At 35.8% G+C, this 17106-nt stretch overlaps 1 protein-coding gene across 1 annotated transcript in view; it reads left to right on the top strand.

The window, feature by feature from the left end:
- LOC140166725 (protein FAM135A-like) overlaps nt 1-17106 on the top strand; it is a 60614-nt gene that overhangs the window by 30139 nt on the left and 13369 nt on the right. The window contains exons 3-11 of the mRNA XM_072190224.1: nt 1803-1882; nt 2545-2684; nt 8261-8331; nt 10069-10242; nt 12339-12465; nt 13525-13675; nt 14413-14462; nt 15093-15248; nt 16187-16421. Coding sequence (XP_072046325.1) covers nt 1803-1882; nt 2545-2684; nt 8261-8331; nt 10069-10242; nt 12339-12465; nt 13525-13675; nt 14413-14462; nt 15093-15248; nt 16187-16421 — 1184 coding nt within the window. The remainder of the gene's footprint in view (nt 1-1802; nt 1883-2544; nt 2685-8260; nt 8332-10068; nt 10243-12338; nt 12466-13524; nt 13676-14412; nt 14463-15092; nt 15249-16186; nt 16422-17106) is intronic.

Below are 17106 nucleotides of genomic sequence, written 5' to 3'. Positions count from 1 at the left end.
AAAAATAAAATTATTTGATACATCAGAATGACATTCTTCGTATTCAGAATGCAATTCGATATGTCTGATGTGCTCTGATGTCCCAAAATAAATACTGTCCAAACGTTCATACCCCAGCCCTTAATTGTATAGCTTGTGAAATTGTGGGGTATTGGTACGATAAAATCCCAAAATCAAGTCATAGTGGGAGATAAAAAATATTATGAATCTATAGATGGATGCTTTTACCATACATTTTTTAAAGTACATGTATATGATATCCTATCAGTCTTGAATTCAGTTCAATAAATCACAAATTTTGGGTAAAATATCTACTCTATATCATATGCTGGTGTGTTTTTACCTTGCATATAGTTTTGAATAGTTGTGAAATTTGGGATCTGTCTGTTCTGAGTGATGATCTGTCTTCTTTGCTGGATCTTTGTTATGGATAATGTTGATCATCAGACATGTTTGTATTGCTTTAGCGTTTCTTTGCTTATTCACGAAAATTCGTATTTCGTCACATAAACGCTTACATTTTCCCAAGGGGGGGGCGTTTATTCAAGGTCAATTTTAGAACGATAATTCCTGTTAAAATCATTAGGTAAAGTAAAAACACACTCTAATATGACAAACTATGAACTAGAAACACTGACTTCTGGCTCACTTCCGGGGTTCTGATCCAGATTTTCGCCAATTATTGACGCTATTATCGACCATGTGGGCAACTTGGGCGACTATTTGACGAAATACGGTAGGCATATGCGCAGATGGAATGAGAGAAGGAAAGCGCCTTCATAAATGCCAGAAAATTATTTTTGTGCAAACGAACATTTTTGAAGAAAAAGAAAATGTCTTTATATTCTATGCCAGAGAAGACCTTCGATGTCAGGATTTATCGCCCACCAATAAAAATGGATATCAATTTTCCGCCCAATTTTTGTGAAAATTCAAGTCACTAAAAGCTTCAAAAAGTATTGATATGCAATATAAACTCTCAAGTGCAGGAGAGTAAAGCAACAGTAATTAATTTCAGAGGTTTTGACATTTCAAAATGGAGTCTGTTCTGGTGTAATAGCGGCAGCTACCACACGTACATACATACACCGATGTTTTGATACTTCTTTTTCATTATCGGCACCTTGGATATAACTATTTTTCTTCAGAAAGTGATATCGGCGATATTGATATTATTGGATAGTCGATCTATTGCATTATCGATATATCAACGGTCCTTATCAAGAAGCTTTATGATTTTAAATGAACAAGTATATTTTTTTCTACAGAATTTTAGGTAATGGTGATTCTTTGAGGTATTGTAAGGTATTTGCCTGACTGAGGCATTATAATGTGTCAAACAGTAATAAAAAGGTGATCAAATGATCAAATCTCAAGTTGTCCCTTTTACTGCATAGTGATTTGTGCATGTTGTACACAGTGGCATAACTAGGGGGGCAGCGTACCCCGGGCGCTACCACTAGGGGGGCGCCAAATCGGCCTCACTTAAAAAAATGCCAAACCCATGCGTCTAAGATATTCTCGGGTGGGGGTAGGGGCACCAATTTTGTTTCTTGCCCCGGGCGCTACCAACCCTAGTTACGCCACTGGTTGTACATCAACAGTACCATTTATTGTGCAGTGCTAGTAACAATATATCAACTCAGCTAGGGTAGCACTAGTCACTTGATGCAGAAAAAGGTAACATTTAGGAGTGATTTGGAGAAATGTATTTTTCATGGATCTCATTTGCATAAATCTTTCATTTTCAAAATGTGTGATGATGTATGAATTATTTGTTTTGTTTGTTTGATTGCTTTCAGGTATTATCACTTACGCACATATATCAAACCAGGCGCAAAGACAACGCTGAAGTATGATATAGCTCTACCACACCCACCAGGTAAAAAATTTAGTTTCATAAACTATCAAGTTCAGAATTAGCTAGTAAGTATGTTATCTGGCTTTAAAAAAGAAAGTTCCCAATAACTAAGATCTAACCTTTGAGACGGTTTGTATGCTTGAAGGTGCAAAATTAACAATAGAGTGGCATGCTGCATTCGGAAATTTCAATCATCATGACAAATCATATAAAACAAATCATTTCTGGATTGATGAACAGGACATATGACAGCAGACGCAGACTTCTGTTATTATCACATAATGGTGACTATACGAGGTGCTTTATTTTACTTTTAAGAGAATATAATGTGACCTGCCACAAGGATTAAGTCGCAAGTCCAGGCTGACTGAGTTGATGGCTTTGCTTGTCGGGCACCTGTTCAAGCCTAAGTATGTCTGCATGTCTGCACAATAGGCCATTCACGAAGGAACCACCAATACAGAGGGCATTATGAAACTACCAGCGACTTTACTCTCATTTTGTGGTGGCAGGTCACATATGAACAATGAAGAAAACAGTTTTAAGTCAAATTAATTAGCAATTTTAGGTTTTTTAATCACAACTTACATATTCTAGTTGGTCTTGCATTTTTAGTGTCAAAATTAAATGACTCTATTAATCCCTATATTTTATTTACATTGTCTGTGTGATTTTTTTGACAGGGGATGCAGCAGTAGCACCATCTTGTATTACCAACGATGTAGGATTTAGTAGAACATTCCAAATCTTGTACAAGAGGGAAGAAATTGACCTGCAAGATGCATTTCTATTCAAAGTCTATGTTTTATTAGACAGCACACGGGTAAGTAGATTGATTGATTGATCGATTGATTGATTGATTGATTTATGTACAGTATAGTATCTTTAAAAGTTATTGTGAAGAGATTGTAGTGTCAAACAACTATTTATAACATACTGACATTTATAAAGTATCCCAACCCACCAGTCGTCGAGTTGATTACAAATGTACCTGAATGATCAGAGTCATGGCACGTCACATATTGAATTGACTTTGAAAATGGCTCAACAAATTCTTTCCTGCAATTTGGAAAAATTTTGCAGCAAAATGTATATAGATTTGTGCAGACAGCGTGTGTAAACATGTGCACGTAAATAAGTTACTTGAGAATGATGTCAATGTCATTGATTACTGCCTGGTCCCATACAGCTGATGTGATTACTGAAGTTCAATACCTCCTTGGTATATGTGTAATACATGTTTTGCTATGTCTGTGAAAAATGTTGAGTGTTGTATGCTCAACAGGACCAAGACTCGAATATGTGTGTACATTTGGTACAGACTGTATTTGGCTATTTTGAAGTACTTACATAATTTTATATGGGAAAACAAATATGGATGGAGTCAGATAGTAAAGTATTGGTGTATTGTAGTACTCAAGGAAAACTAACAATGCTGAAAAATATAAATAATTAAAAAGAATTAATTCTATGAAGAAATTTATAAAACTACTCAGAATTTCAAAGAAGACCTACATGTTGAAATGGTAAACTGAAAAAAAGAAAAAAATATTTTAAAGGGGGTCTCCGGCAATCATAACATTATGCTTTATATGTTAGAAAAATAATTATCTAACACGAATCACATTGTTTTATTTAAAACAAACTCATATTGACCATAAAAACGAATAAAAACAGTCGGCTCTCAACACGCGATATTCAAAATTCCGCTACCGAAATTGTCTAAGTGCAATGACGTAATGGTTATTTGTGTTCAATTGTCGTCAGCCTTCATTGTATTACTGGGACGTCATTGCACTCGGCGCCCGGGAATTTTGAATATCGCGTGTTTAGAAACGGATGTTTTTATTCGTTTTTATGGTCATTATGAGTTTGTTTTGAATAAAACCATGTGATTCGTGCTTGATAATTATTTTCCTAACATATAAGGAATAATGTTGTGATTGCCTGAGACTTCCTTTAAAGAATTTTAGAAATTCATTAACTATATAAGCCTGTTTATAATTGGATTTTGTATGTGAATATTGATATGGTTTATTGATTCCAAAGTCAACTTAGTATCATCAATAATTACAAATAAATCGTATAGAATTTGGGGGTCAATTACCGTCAATATCGACATAGAGCATTGATTTGAACATTTCCATTTTCAATTTAGTCTAATATAGTTTTTGAATTTGAATTCTGGCAAGGATAGCCTAAACACTAAGGGAGTTGAATGAAAAATGTACAAGCCATGTAAGATACATGTAGTTGGCTTTTCACCTTCGCATATTTACTTTAGAAGCAAATATATAGCTCAGGTATAGAGGGTACCAGTTAGTTACCCAAGGCTATCAGATACAACTACATACTATAATACTGTTCCTGATCACTTCCATACTGAATTTCAACTTGATTTACACCACATATGCTGCCGTGTGTTACTTTTGTCATTTGTTTTTGAATGGACATCAGCCCCAGCTTTTGATTGGGTCATTCCAGTTGATATCCATACAACCCCTATAGAAGACATATGTGTACATCCATATCAAAGCGATGCACTTGTCGGCTACATGTGTCTCATTTCACATAATAGCTAGGAATAAATACCAGACTCATATCAGTGTAGGTCACTTCAAATCATCCCAAGTCAAATTGTATAAGAAATATTATCTGTATTCCTAAACCACGTGACTTGGGATAATTTGAAGTGACCTCCACTCGGAGATGAGTCTGGTATTTATTCCTAGTTATTATGTGAAATGAGACACATGTAGCAGCCGACAAGTGCATCCTTTTGATATGGCTGTACACATATGCCCTTAATCTCCCACACACAGGGGGTGTAGATTTCAGATAGAGTCACTCATTCAGGTAACCCTATTTGAAATTCACACTCCCTGTATGACAGATTAAGGTCATGTCTTTCATAGATGGATTTCAACCAGAATAGTCTATTAGTATTACCACATTTACTGCAATATTTAGTTCTGCTCCAAATTATAAGGTATCTATATATATATATATATATATATATATATATGTGACATGATCATTGATCAAGGGAATGAGTCACATGTCGACCTTGGTTGAAAATGAGTTTTACATTATGTTTCTAAAGAAGACATTTAGAGCTTTCAGAAACTAAAAACCCCAAGTCGATACGACTTTTCTTTGCGAAGTTACATCACTTTATCAATTGCTGAAAACAATAGAAAACAAAAGAATTTTAACATTTTCTTTGCCAATATCTCAAAATCAATGTTAGCGACATCCGACTCATTTCCCTTGATCGTGTCACATATATGCAAATAATGACAATAAATAGAAATAATACACACATAGCAGCCTTTGGATATATGGCATTTTACATAAAATCAACTCTTCAGATGTATCCATATAGCCGGGTAACACCCATGCTCCATCAATACATGTATGCAACACCCATGAGACCCACAAGGAGGTGAGGATATTTTGAGCTGTAACTATGTTATCATGTTCCATGATTCATAAGTGTAGCGGCAGCTTCACAGATTTTGATCACACAGTAGGGTGGCAGCACTTAACTGTAAATGCATTAAGGCGACAATAGAAGATGAAAGCCAATGTACACATATTATATGCAAGGGATCTCTACAGTGTGTTCGGTAGTAATATTTTTGAGGAAGATCACATTGGGTGTTTTAAAAAAGATCAAAGAAATTTATTGTAAGATTTCATGATTTAATTAGATTTTTGTGTGTGAAGCCAGTGGCGCCACCACAGGAGGGGGTATGGGGGAATGCCCCGTTGTCAGAATGCCCCCAGTAAGAATCCCAAATTACAAACATTTTCACTTTTTTGCAGCAATTTTTCACAAAATTTTGCCCCACCCCCAAAATTCACTTGCACCCCTAAAAAAAAAACTCCTAGTGCTGCCACTGTTGTCACTGTGATTTTTTAAATCAGTGATCCTTGTGATAGTTTCAAAATATTTTACATTTGTAGGAGTATTGATGATAAATCAGCAAAAAGGAAGAAAAGGACAGTGCAGTGAAGATTTGTAGCAGTAGCATCATTAGTTGTGTATGTTGATGTGAATGCCCATATGGACAGACACCTCCAACAATGACTAAATGTCAAATTACATCCCTAAGCATTTAAAAAAAGATCACTCTGGTCCTTCTTATAATGATTTGATTCCCAAAAGTTAATGAGATTGGCTGCTTTGTGCAATATGTGAATGAATGATTTATGTAATCAGAAAATCTAACTTGCTATGGTCATTATGTTACATCGCACACCGACATCGCCTGGCTAATAATTATTTGGTGCAGCAGAGACATTAAAATGAATACACGGGATCGATACACGTGAATTGCTATGAACGATTTTGATATCAGACGAAAATCTTCGGATACTGAGTTAGAAAATGATGAATATCTCCCGTAAATGAATTTTTCTCAAGAAACCAGATGTGGTCTCATACACTTGAAAATATGTGTTGAACAGATATTATAGTCGTTAGCGTGCGCTTTGAAAATTGGCCGTGCGCTTTGAACTCAAAATTTGACCAAAACTCTCAATTTTATATTGCGTTGGTCCTGTAGGCCTATGGACTACAGCGCGCAGCGGCACTCACTCAAGTGGAGACAGTATATTAACAATGTCGTATACAAGCTTGCTCACACAGCGAGAAATCAATTACCCCATGATTGTCATAGCCTTAGTCAGGTCACTTCGCTAATAATATGCATCTCATAAGGTCCGAATAAAATAGCCATGTGTGGCTGTGGATTCAACCTACCATGGCGATTTCTACTATGAAGATATCGGGGCGATGTCACTGTGCATCACAGACTCAAATTTGTTCTGAATGATGAAGCTAAAAATAGGCTTTTGTATTCCAATAAAGAACATGGGCACTATTATGTTCTTAATAAAATCTCTAAATTTGTTAGAATAGCTTAAAAGTGATGGCTAAAAAAAATCTCAATATGAATTTTATGTGCACATGTATGTACATATATATATGGTTAGTTGGACCCTATACATATAATGAGGGAGGATTATGTGTAGTTGGATCCTGCACATAATGATGGAGGATCATGTGTGTTAAAGTCGATGGGTGGGCGCTTATAGGGGCAAGGACGGTTAATGTGACAAATATACGGTAATAATTATAAATCTCCTTCAGATGGCTTTAAAAATGTTGGAAAACATGTAAGATAGTCTGCTTATAGCTTTGCTTGCAATTTATTATTTAAACAATACATGGGTGATTCAGTGCCAAGGGACTATAACGTCAGTTTGCGGTCAGACATACTGGCGAGACCAGTGTTGTCTCTCAAATCTGGCTAAACTACTTTCTTGTAAATCAACATTCTCTGAAAGTAATACATGTACTTTTGGGACAATCACAGATTTGTGGTACAACAAGCTGAATTTTAAATTTAACAGTAGTGGCTCATGCTTACATGTGTTTTATGAAATATTCATTGCAACTTGATCTGTAAGTGTTATTAGCCATTCCCAGTGTTGAGTTTTCTAGGGTTAGGGTTTTTGCTGTTCTTGGCTTGCGCAGTTCTTGACACAAAGTGTTAACCACAATGTCTCTACTTCAACACACTTTGCTGTAAAACATTTGAAAAAAAATATTTTTGTAAAAATTTGCCCCCCCCAAAAATGCAAATTACATAATAATGAATATGTAATTTTGACCCCAAAAAGTTTGAAAGAACTGAAATTGTTTTTGAAAATAAACAATTTGAAAAAAAATGCAAATGAGCTCATTTGTTCATGAGGTCCCATGTTCATTCCTTGGTGGTGGAGATTTGCTGGGTATTGACTTGGGGAAAAAATAATCTGAATTTAATTGGCGCTATCTGTAGATTAAAATCACATGTCCATTATCCCCACGGTGCATTTGGAAATAGGTAAATGAACCATGTGAGTACTCTGTCTTTAGGAGGGGACAGAAGGATGCTAACCCCTGACTGTCCCTTGCAGCTGTCCTGGTGCTGCTTGGATATTGATAATCTAAGTACAGACATGAAAGTGTGCTGTTGGCCCTGTCTGACTGGCTACAAATTTGTGAAGGAAGTGAACTGATTGTGATATCCACCGAAGATTGAGTTTTAGAGTGTGCGATTGCACACCATCGTGCACCTTAAATCACCTTTCCTAGTGCGAGTTATAGCACACCTCATTTCATAAACTTCTTACTGAGTGCAATTTAATAGCACGCCTGACAGCCCGCCTTAATATTTCCTGAAGTGTGATAAAACTCAACCCCTGTATCCATCATAAACAATGGCACTTTGAGACTAGTTGAAAAGCGCTTTTCAAATATAAAGTTGCATGTTCATATCATCCAAGTAAAGATTCATGGATAGCTTTGTGAAATATAATTATGTAATTTTCAATTTTTTCTTCCAGATTGAGGAATCCTTACAGGAGTGTAATATATTACTGCAAGTGGATCTACATTTTGCATCTAGCGATGAACCGTAAGTTGATCTTGATAATTATTAAGTTTACCGTAACCACCCGGGTATAAGCCCACCTTCAGGTATAAGCCCACCCCCTATTTTTCAAAAACATTCTGGGAACAAGGGTGCACTCGGCTATAAGCTCAGTACTAAATTTTGGCCAAGTTCTTAAATCAAATCAATGCTTTTCTCTCACATTTAAGAACAAATATAAAAAAATATCAGTTGATAATTAACATTCCACACTTAGAATTTTAAGAAATTGACATATATATATAGATGATAGAAATTACTGGTACATTGGGCATATACAAATGGGGATGATTTTTCTTATTTCTAAATTCAAGTACTAGCCCCTCCCCGGTTATAAGCCCACCCCCATTTTTGAAGTGAAATCTGCCGTCTAGGGGGGTGGGCTTATACTCGAGTTGTTACGGTAATTACACTTTTGGTTCTGATGTTTAATGAGATGGAAGATACATGTTTGTTGTTTTTCATGAATACATTGCAATGAAATGATCATGTCATTAGCTTAATGAGATGACACCTCACCTTTAGCTCTTATGTGATATCTTTCATTTATGTTAATGAACTATTGTAGTTAAAGATGGCCACCATCAATACATTAATCAAGGAGTGTTAGAGGGGGTGTTGGTTGTTAATTTGTGTGTGATGCATCAGTTTTTATAATTGCACTCATGTTGTAATGTAATGGGCTAAAACCCTGTGAAAGATGTGAGAAATGTCTTCCACAGGGGAGTATGAATTTAGAATGGAATGAACACATTAGGCAGCTCCATTTGAAATTCATACACTTCTTCTTGGAAAGAATCTTCCACAGAGGGAGGGTGTGTTTCAAATAGATTTGGTTTCAATGTGCTAGAAAGGGGTGTATGAATTTAGAATGTAATGAACACATTAGGCAGTTCCACTTGAAATTTATATACCTTCTGAGAAAGATTCAACCTGAAACTTCCACAGAGGGAGAGTGAGTTTCAAATAGATTTGGTTAATGTGCTAGAGAAATAAACTGAGACATAAACTATATAATGTACATAGAAATACACATGGGTGAACCAAAAAAAACAAGTGAAAACTTGGGAATACACAAGTAACTCATGTGATACGTTAAATGGAGTCCAAAAAGGAACATTTTGGCCAAAAATGTTTGACTTAATTTTGATGTATTTTTTTTGTTTTGTTGCTTTTTAGGTGGTATTTTATGGTGAAACTTGTTTAGGGACGCACCATTAGATTCTCAGGGGGGGCATGGGAGTTTGGGTGAGGCAGAATTTTTTTTTGCCGCCAAAGGCGGCGGAAATTTTTTTTTTTTTCCTCCAAGAGCACCAAATTTTTTTTTTTGCCGCCTGTGGCGGCGAAGTTATTTTTTTTCAGTTTTAATGTACATTTTTATACAAATTAGGGTGGGAGAAAATTTTTTTTTTACTGATCAGTGAGGCAAAATTTTTTTTTTCATCTCACTAGTGGGCAAAGTTTTTTTTTTCTCTCGCTAGTGGGCAAAGTTTTTTTTTTTCAAAAAACTCCCATGCCCCCCCTGGAAATCTAATGGTGCGCCCCTTAGGAGTGTTGGACAAAGTTTCTTATCCATGTAATTTCAATACTCTCCCTGATTTCAGTAGCATTTCAGTGTTTGAAGCAAATTGTTAAATACTGGACTTGATTGGAAGTCGTCCTTTCATTGCAAGAGCTTCATATCCTAATAATTTATTATCCATGGTTTTATCCTTCCTCCAGTCTATCAACACCAGAAGTTTTGGAGCTAGCAAGTTCTCGGACACTCAAGTTACATTTCAACAGGACGCCAGATTTACATTGTCATGTACCGGTCATGTTTGATTATTTCCATCTTTCAGCATTGTCTATGACAGTACATGGGACATTGCTTGGCTTGAATCAAGCTACTTTTAGGTAAGTGGTATCCAAACATGTTATGTTACAGAGTCGGGACTGTGCGTTAAAATACACTATTTTGCAAAGACCTTTCGCACTGGCCAGTAAAAAGAACTAGGTCACGCCTGCGTCACTCGATGCTACGCAGATTGAGCTACTGATGTGATGATTTCAAATAGCTAATTGGAACCGACTTCATGTTTACGGCATAAACTGCGCCAAATTGGGCAGTGTGCAAGGTGTTTGCAAATAGGTGTAGTGTACCTCTGGATTATTTTGCCATGTGCTGGACAAACTTAGATTTGCTAAAAGGGATGGGGTATGAACGTTTGGACAGTATTTATTGTGGGACATTAGATCACATCAGACATATTGAATTGCATTCTGAATACGAAGAATGTCCTTCTGATATCAAATAATTTTGATTTTTTGAAATTCGTAATGTAATACACATTTTATGGCAAATGATTAAAAATTGATATTTGATCGTCGGCTTTTCCTCCCAGCTACATACACTTTAAGAATATATCATTAGATTTATAAAATTTACTTGAGGACTGTTATATATCAAAATGGGAAAAAATATCAAATTTTAATAATTTGTCATAAAATTTGTATTATATCGTGAATTTCAAAAATGAAAATTATTTGATATCAGAAAGACACACCAGATATCACCAGACATATTGAATTGCATTCTGAATACGAAGAATGTCTTTCTGATATCAAATAATTTTGATTTTTTGAAATTCGTAATGTAATACACATTTTATGGCAAATGATTAAAATTGATATTTTGATATTTAACAGTACTAAAGTAAACTTTATAAATCTGATGATTTATATTTTAAAGTGTATGTAGGTGGATAACTCGACGATCAATTGAAAATTTTGATCTTTCAGTATATGGATTTTTTCCCAAAACACCAAACAAAATTAGGTCTTTTGGGGGAAAAAATCCATATCTTCAATATGAATGGTCAAAATTTTCAATTGATCGTCGGCTTTTCCTCCCAGCTACATACACTTTAAGAATATATCATTAGATTTATAAAATTTACTTTGAGGACTGTTATATATCAAAAATGGGAAAAATATCAAATTTTAATAATTTGTCATAAAATTTGTATTATATCGTGAATTTCAAAAAATGAAAATTATTTGATATCACTCATCAGAAAGACATTCTTCGTATTCAGAATGCATTTCGATATGTCTGGTGTGCTCTCATGTCCCACAAAAAATACTGTCAAAATGCTCATTCCAGATCCCTTAAAGAGCATGCATTTTTGTGTTCTATGTATAATGGCTTGTGGTGATAATATGAGCGAGATGGTAATGCTTTATGTCGAATACAGTAATGGAGCTCAGAATGGCTGAAGGAGAGCTATTTGAATGCTATTACTGTTTCTTTAAGATAATTTATCGGGCTCTGTTACATTATTGTACATGTACATGTTAGTTGATAATAATAATAATACATGTAGGTGTCCGACTTGATGAATAACGAAGAGGATATTCAGGTACATGTAGCCAGTGCCTAGGCTTGTGATATGGACTGTTCATGATGTCATTCATACATTAAAAAGGTACAGATAGCACACCAACAGGCAAAGTCCCTTGCTTTATATGCAATGAGAATCTTGCATTATTATATTTGCCTGTGTCTATCAAATCACACACACAGCCTGCCTATTATAGAGCTGTATAAAGGATTTAGTTCTATGGTGCCTATGCATTTATGAGAAATGTCAAGACTGCGCTTTGAAAAATACATCATAGGTGCAAAACAGAGCAATTTTGTATGCACACTTCATGGTATGATTGGCCCTCATTAACAGATGATGCTGGACTTTGGTGGATCATGTGTAGTTATAATTAGTCTATGATCATGATCTAGTTCACTGCATTTGGTTATTCCAGTTGAAATCCATATACCCTCTATGGAAGACATGACCTTGATCTTACACACAGGGAGTGTGAATTTTAAATGGGGTTACCCGAATGGGTGACGCCATTTGAAATAGAAATTGTGGAACAGGGGAACCTAATTTTGCATAGAAATACTAATATTTAGGCCTATACATTCCCCATATTTATATATTTTAATCCAGTGTTCCAAAACCAGTCAAATCTGGGTGGCTAGGAAGATTTTCCAACTCTCCTACGAGGCAACCTACTCCTACTTTAGAGGCTGTCATATTTGGTTTGCAGGCCAAAGGACCAAACTCCACAAATCAGGTAAGAGACTGATATTATCGTTATTATTTCTTCACAATTATTCTATAATACATGTATATTCCAGCTAGGGTGACGCCCTGTGAAGTCACGCTGGACAAATTCCATTCATTGTCAGAGTGGATGTCATGAATGTGAATGCACTGGACCAAACAAACATGAAATCAGTATAGTATTGATTTGCTATGAATTGAACAGGGCACCTGTCTCATCAAATTGGGTGCTATAAACAACATTTTTACTGTGTTTCATTTGTAAATTCAACAACTCTTCCTATAGAGGTTATCCACTTCACTCATGTGTGACTTCTAACAAAAGGCGCTGGTTCCTGTAGTATATCTCATTCAAACTAATTCAATGCACGACCTTGGAGTTACCTGCTTGACTTTGGCAGGTTAGTTTGAAACAGTCATGGTTGCACATGCAGGTACTTCTTTTGAAAGTCTTAAACAAGGTATAGCAGTCATTGATAGGATATGCAGCTTAAATAACACGGATACCCTCTATACCTTTATACAGGAGCCAAAGGTTGTTAACCCATGATGAATCCACAGTCCAGTAGCGTATACGCGAACGCAAGGTTGTAAGCGTTATGCATGAGCGCGTAAAATTCGCCATGCCTGGAACGTATGCGTAAACATTTTATTTTATGTTGGCGGTGGCAGCTAAATATTAGTTTTATTGCTTTTATCAACAGAGAAATACCACGATTTTGTAAGGTTGAGTGGTAATGACAAACGGATATTCCGAATGAAAGAATCATGTGAATTAGACACCTTTATCTTGTTTCGTTGTTGAAAGGGATTCAATCATGTTTCACCATTGTTCATCACTGATTAACAACTCGCGTCCTGCACGTCTGCGTGGTTTACTTAGCTCGGGCGTGAAGTAAGCCACTCAGACGACGCGGGCGCATCGTATGAACGCATGAACAACGGTGAAACATGATTGAATCCCTAATCGTTTACTTCCATAATTAATGGATCTTTCTCTATTTTATGATAAAACTACACAATGATAACAACTTAACATAATATGGCTAAATTGTGTATTGCTCTTCAGAATGACAAGTATGCTATTGCACAGCGTCTTGCCCATGCTTATCAACTCTATCGCAGCATGTGTACTATCTTGCTACGAGCACGGAGGGCGCTTTGCTCTAGTTTCAATTATCTAACCAACTGCCTGCCTCAAGCACAACAATTTCAACTAGGTAAGCTAATGAAATATGACTTTTAGTTAAGATGTGGAGTGGTACACTAGTGTGGTTGTCATGTGCAGTGCACTGTTGTCATACAGACAAAAAATAACTGTGATCTGCACAGACCTGACAAGCACATTCTGCATCATCTCTGTATCCCAACTAGAGGTTGTTAACAGAGAATAGTGGTCATCACCTTAATATTTTCTATAGTTCAGCCCCTAGCCTTAATTCTTTTAATCCTAAACCTAACCCTAATCATAATGGCTTTGTTACGTCTCTGGCTAGTTAGTATTATTTTTATCTGATTGTTTCTAAAGATTATAACTGTAACCTTAACCCTAACTCCCTCACTGTTTTTGTGCTTTATAATTTAATACATGTGATCATAATTACAAGTCTCACTCAACCCATATCAGATAAGAGTTTGTTTGTCAAAGAATTAACAAGTTCAAAAGATTATATCCCTGTTTCATTAGGTATTGTGGTGTTTTAGTGAAAGCCAAAAGGTGACAACAAGTGCTTGTTTTCAATACTGCACAAAAACTATTACGAAAGAGCAATATTTAAATTCAACACAGCTGTGAATTTTGAAAATGTTTGATAAAACCTTCCAATCCAAAACCTGATAACAACCCTTGAGTTTACCCCACAGAACAGAAACTATTGTTACTGAATTATGCTGCTTTACAATTGTAACAGTAGATGTAAGTAGATAAATTGTTTTAAATGTTTTGTTTTTTTCATAGAAAATTCCGACCAACAAGAAAGGCTAGAAGCAATGTGTGAATGCCTACAGGTATGTAGATTTCATTTTGGTTCAGACATCAACACTTAGGAATCACTTTCATCAATGAGCACTTTTGTGAGCCTGTAATGTCAGCTGGATGTTAGCCATGAATTTCTTTGGATGGTCAGATGATAGTACACTTGATTTGTTTGTTTCCTTGGTTTTGATGAGAATATTATATTTGTCTCGCGTTGGATCTATATCAAGTCTTGTCATTGTCCAAGATCAGTTTTGTTTTCCTGTGATCAAGGACCTTCCTGAAATTACAAATAACTTGTTATGTAATTGTTATGGCAGGCATGAGAATTCTCAGGTTTAGACCTGAATTTTGGCTCTTTTTTTTTTGGTCCAAATTTTCCGCACTTTCTTTTTTAATTTCAGCCTGTTTTGGCCTTTTTAGCCCAATTTCACACACTTTTTCAGGTTTTTTTTTTCAACATTTCAGGGTTTTTCATGGATGATCATTCTCATGCCTGTTATTGACTAGCTCCCACGACAAGCTCATGCTCATGAAAATATGGATTCAGGGGCACCTCTATCTCTATACCTTAAAGTTACTTTAAAATTCAATTGGACACAAAGTTGAATTCAATATTTTAGTCAGATTGTTTTAAATTGTTGAATTTGATGTCATTACAGGCACTATCAAACCAAGATGATGTACTAGAGACAGTAAACACAAGTATTACGCAACTATCGGGAGAGATTTGCCTTATATGGACACAATTTTTAGAGGTGATGTCACAAAATCTACTCATCACAAGACATTTACGAGACCAGTATCACCATGCAAGGGTAAGATGCGTAGCGGAGTAGTTACAATTCTACAATAGGGGAGATTGTTGTGTATGAACACAATGTTGTTAAGGGACAGAGTCTACTTACTGCTATTATTATTATTACCCATGCCATCAAGTATTTTTAAATGTATTTATAGTACAATTCAACTCTTGGGAAGTATTGCTACATATATGCTTTAAAGGGAAGTTGTCATGTTTTTAACAACTCTTCCTATACCCAGAGATGCCAACCCTCCTGATTTGGCCGGAGGGCTCTCGTAAAATATACCCAACTCCCGACCTTACGTTTATGTTCAAATCCTCCAAAATTTCTGTATATCAAAATGTGTATGTTTTCTGATAGATATTTTGAAGAAATCTTCCCACTCAAACTTCCCCTCAAACCCTTCAACAATGTTTCACCACATTTTCAGTCTTATATACCCCTAAAACTGTGGTATCCCAACTTATTTTTCTGCCAACTTCAGATGGTGCATGCACATTAATAGGTATATTTAAATATTTAACTGCTATATCTTATGAAGGTATGTAGTAAAACTATTTAACTCCAGTGGTGCAGAGTGATAGGCCTACAAAATGATAACCTGTAATGTTTGGCTGTTTAATATTTGCCCCTATTTAATATTGTCCCAAAAGTAATAACTGGTCTGACAAAGTGGTTACTCCTACAAAGAAGCCATCATAACTCTTTTTAATGTGCACATGGGTTAACTTTGTTCCCACTGATAGTTCAGCTAAATTCAGCTTTTAGGCCAGCGAAAAAACCCTGTTCTACGGGCCCAACAGACCCCGATGGTACATTTTGGGGATGTTTTGGTTTTATTTCAGCTGTATGAAATTGAAAATAGCTGATTCTTTCTGTCTGTCCATAGAAAGGTTTTTGTTTTTTCACCGCCTTATCTGTATTGTTCTGTTCCATTATTGTTTTAATAGATCCAACGTTTTGCAGAGGGTTTCTTCACAATTGACAATCCCAAGGCAGCAGCGTTAGAATTTCGTGAACTCAGTTGTCAAGGTTACCATTATATAGCACAAGCCGTGCGGAATTCGTCCTATTATACCCTACTACCTTCATTGCCAGTGGAGTGTGGAGAGACGGATGGTGATCCAGACACAATCCCTATTATTGTAGAAGACCGATACTTAGAATCTGTTGTTCCTGAAACAGGTAGGAATGAAGTTCATCTGACTGTAACCTTGCAAACAGTTTCTGAAGTAAGGACAAAATGGTGGTTATCCCGTGGACAACCTAAGTATACATTTTACTTGTCCTTATAATATTTAAACTGTCATAATAATGTGTGATATTTTTGGGTACAAAAAAATCAACTTTGTTTGATGTTTTTACTCCAAAAAATCATAGCAAAGAATTCGGAAACATGCATTTAGCTTCACCATTCTGATCATGGGGATCTCAAACTCGAAAGTTTGCCGGTTGCATAGCGAAATAATCCAGAGGTACGCTATTTTGCCTGCCATGAGTGACACACAAACATGGAGGAGTCAGTTCTCTTTGATTCTACCTCATTGGTAACAATACAAAGAGTGGATCACTAGTGGGTTCTGGAAGGGACTTTGGCCATGTCAGTTGGCCCTTCCATTTGAAAAGAATCCTGCATAATCAACCTATTTGATTTGAAATATCAGTGAAAGAGCAACTGAAGTATTTGTTGTTATATGATAAGGAATGTCTCAATTCTTTCCTAAATACATTATTTTTAATCATACAGGATGTATCAAAATGATTGGTACCCATCAATTGTGATGTTTATTGAAAAGCCGAGAACTCTTAAAAGCCTGCCTCTTCCAAATACAACATTGGATACTCTTGAAATGTCCAGAATGTATAGTTT

The sequence above is a fragment of the Amphiura filiformis genome, chromosome 12 (genome assembly GCF_039555335.1).
Source record: "Amphiura filiformis chromosome 12, Afil_fr2py, whole genome shotgun sequence".
Classification (NCBI taxonomy): Eukaryota; Metazoa; Echinodermata; class Ophiuroidea; order Amphilepidida; family Amphiuridae; genus Amphiura; species Amphiura filiformis.
Note: the sequence above shows the minus strand (reverse complement) of the source record. Positions and strands in the feature narration are given on the sequence as shown.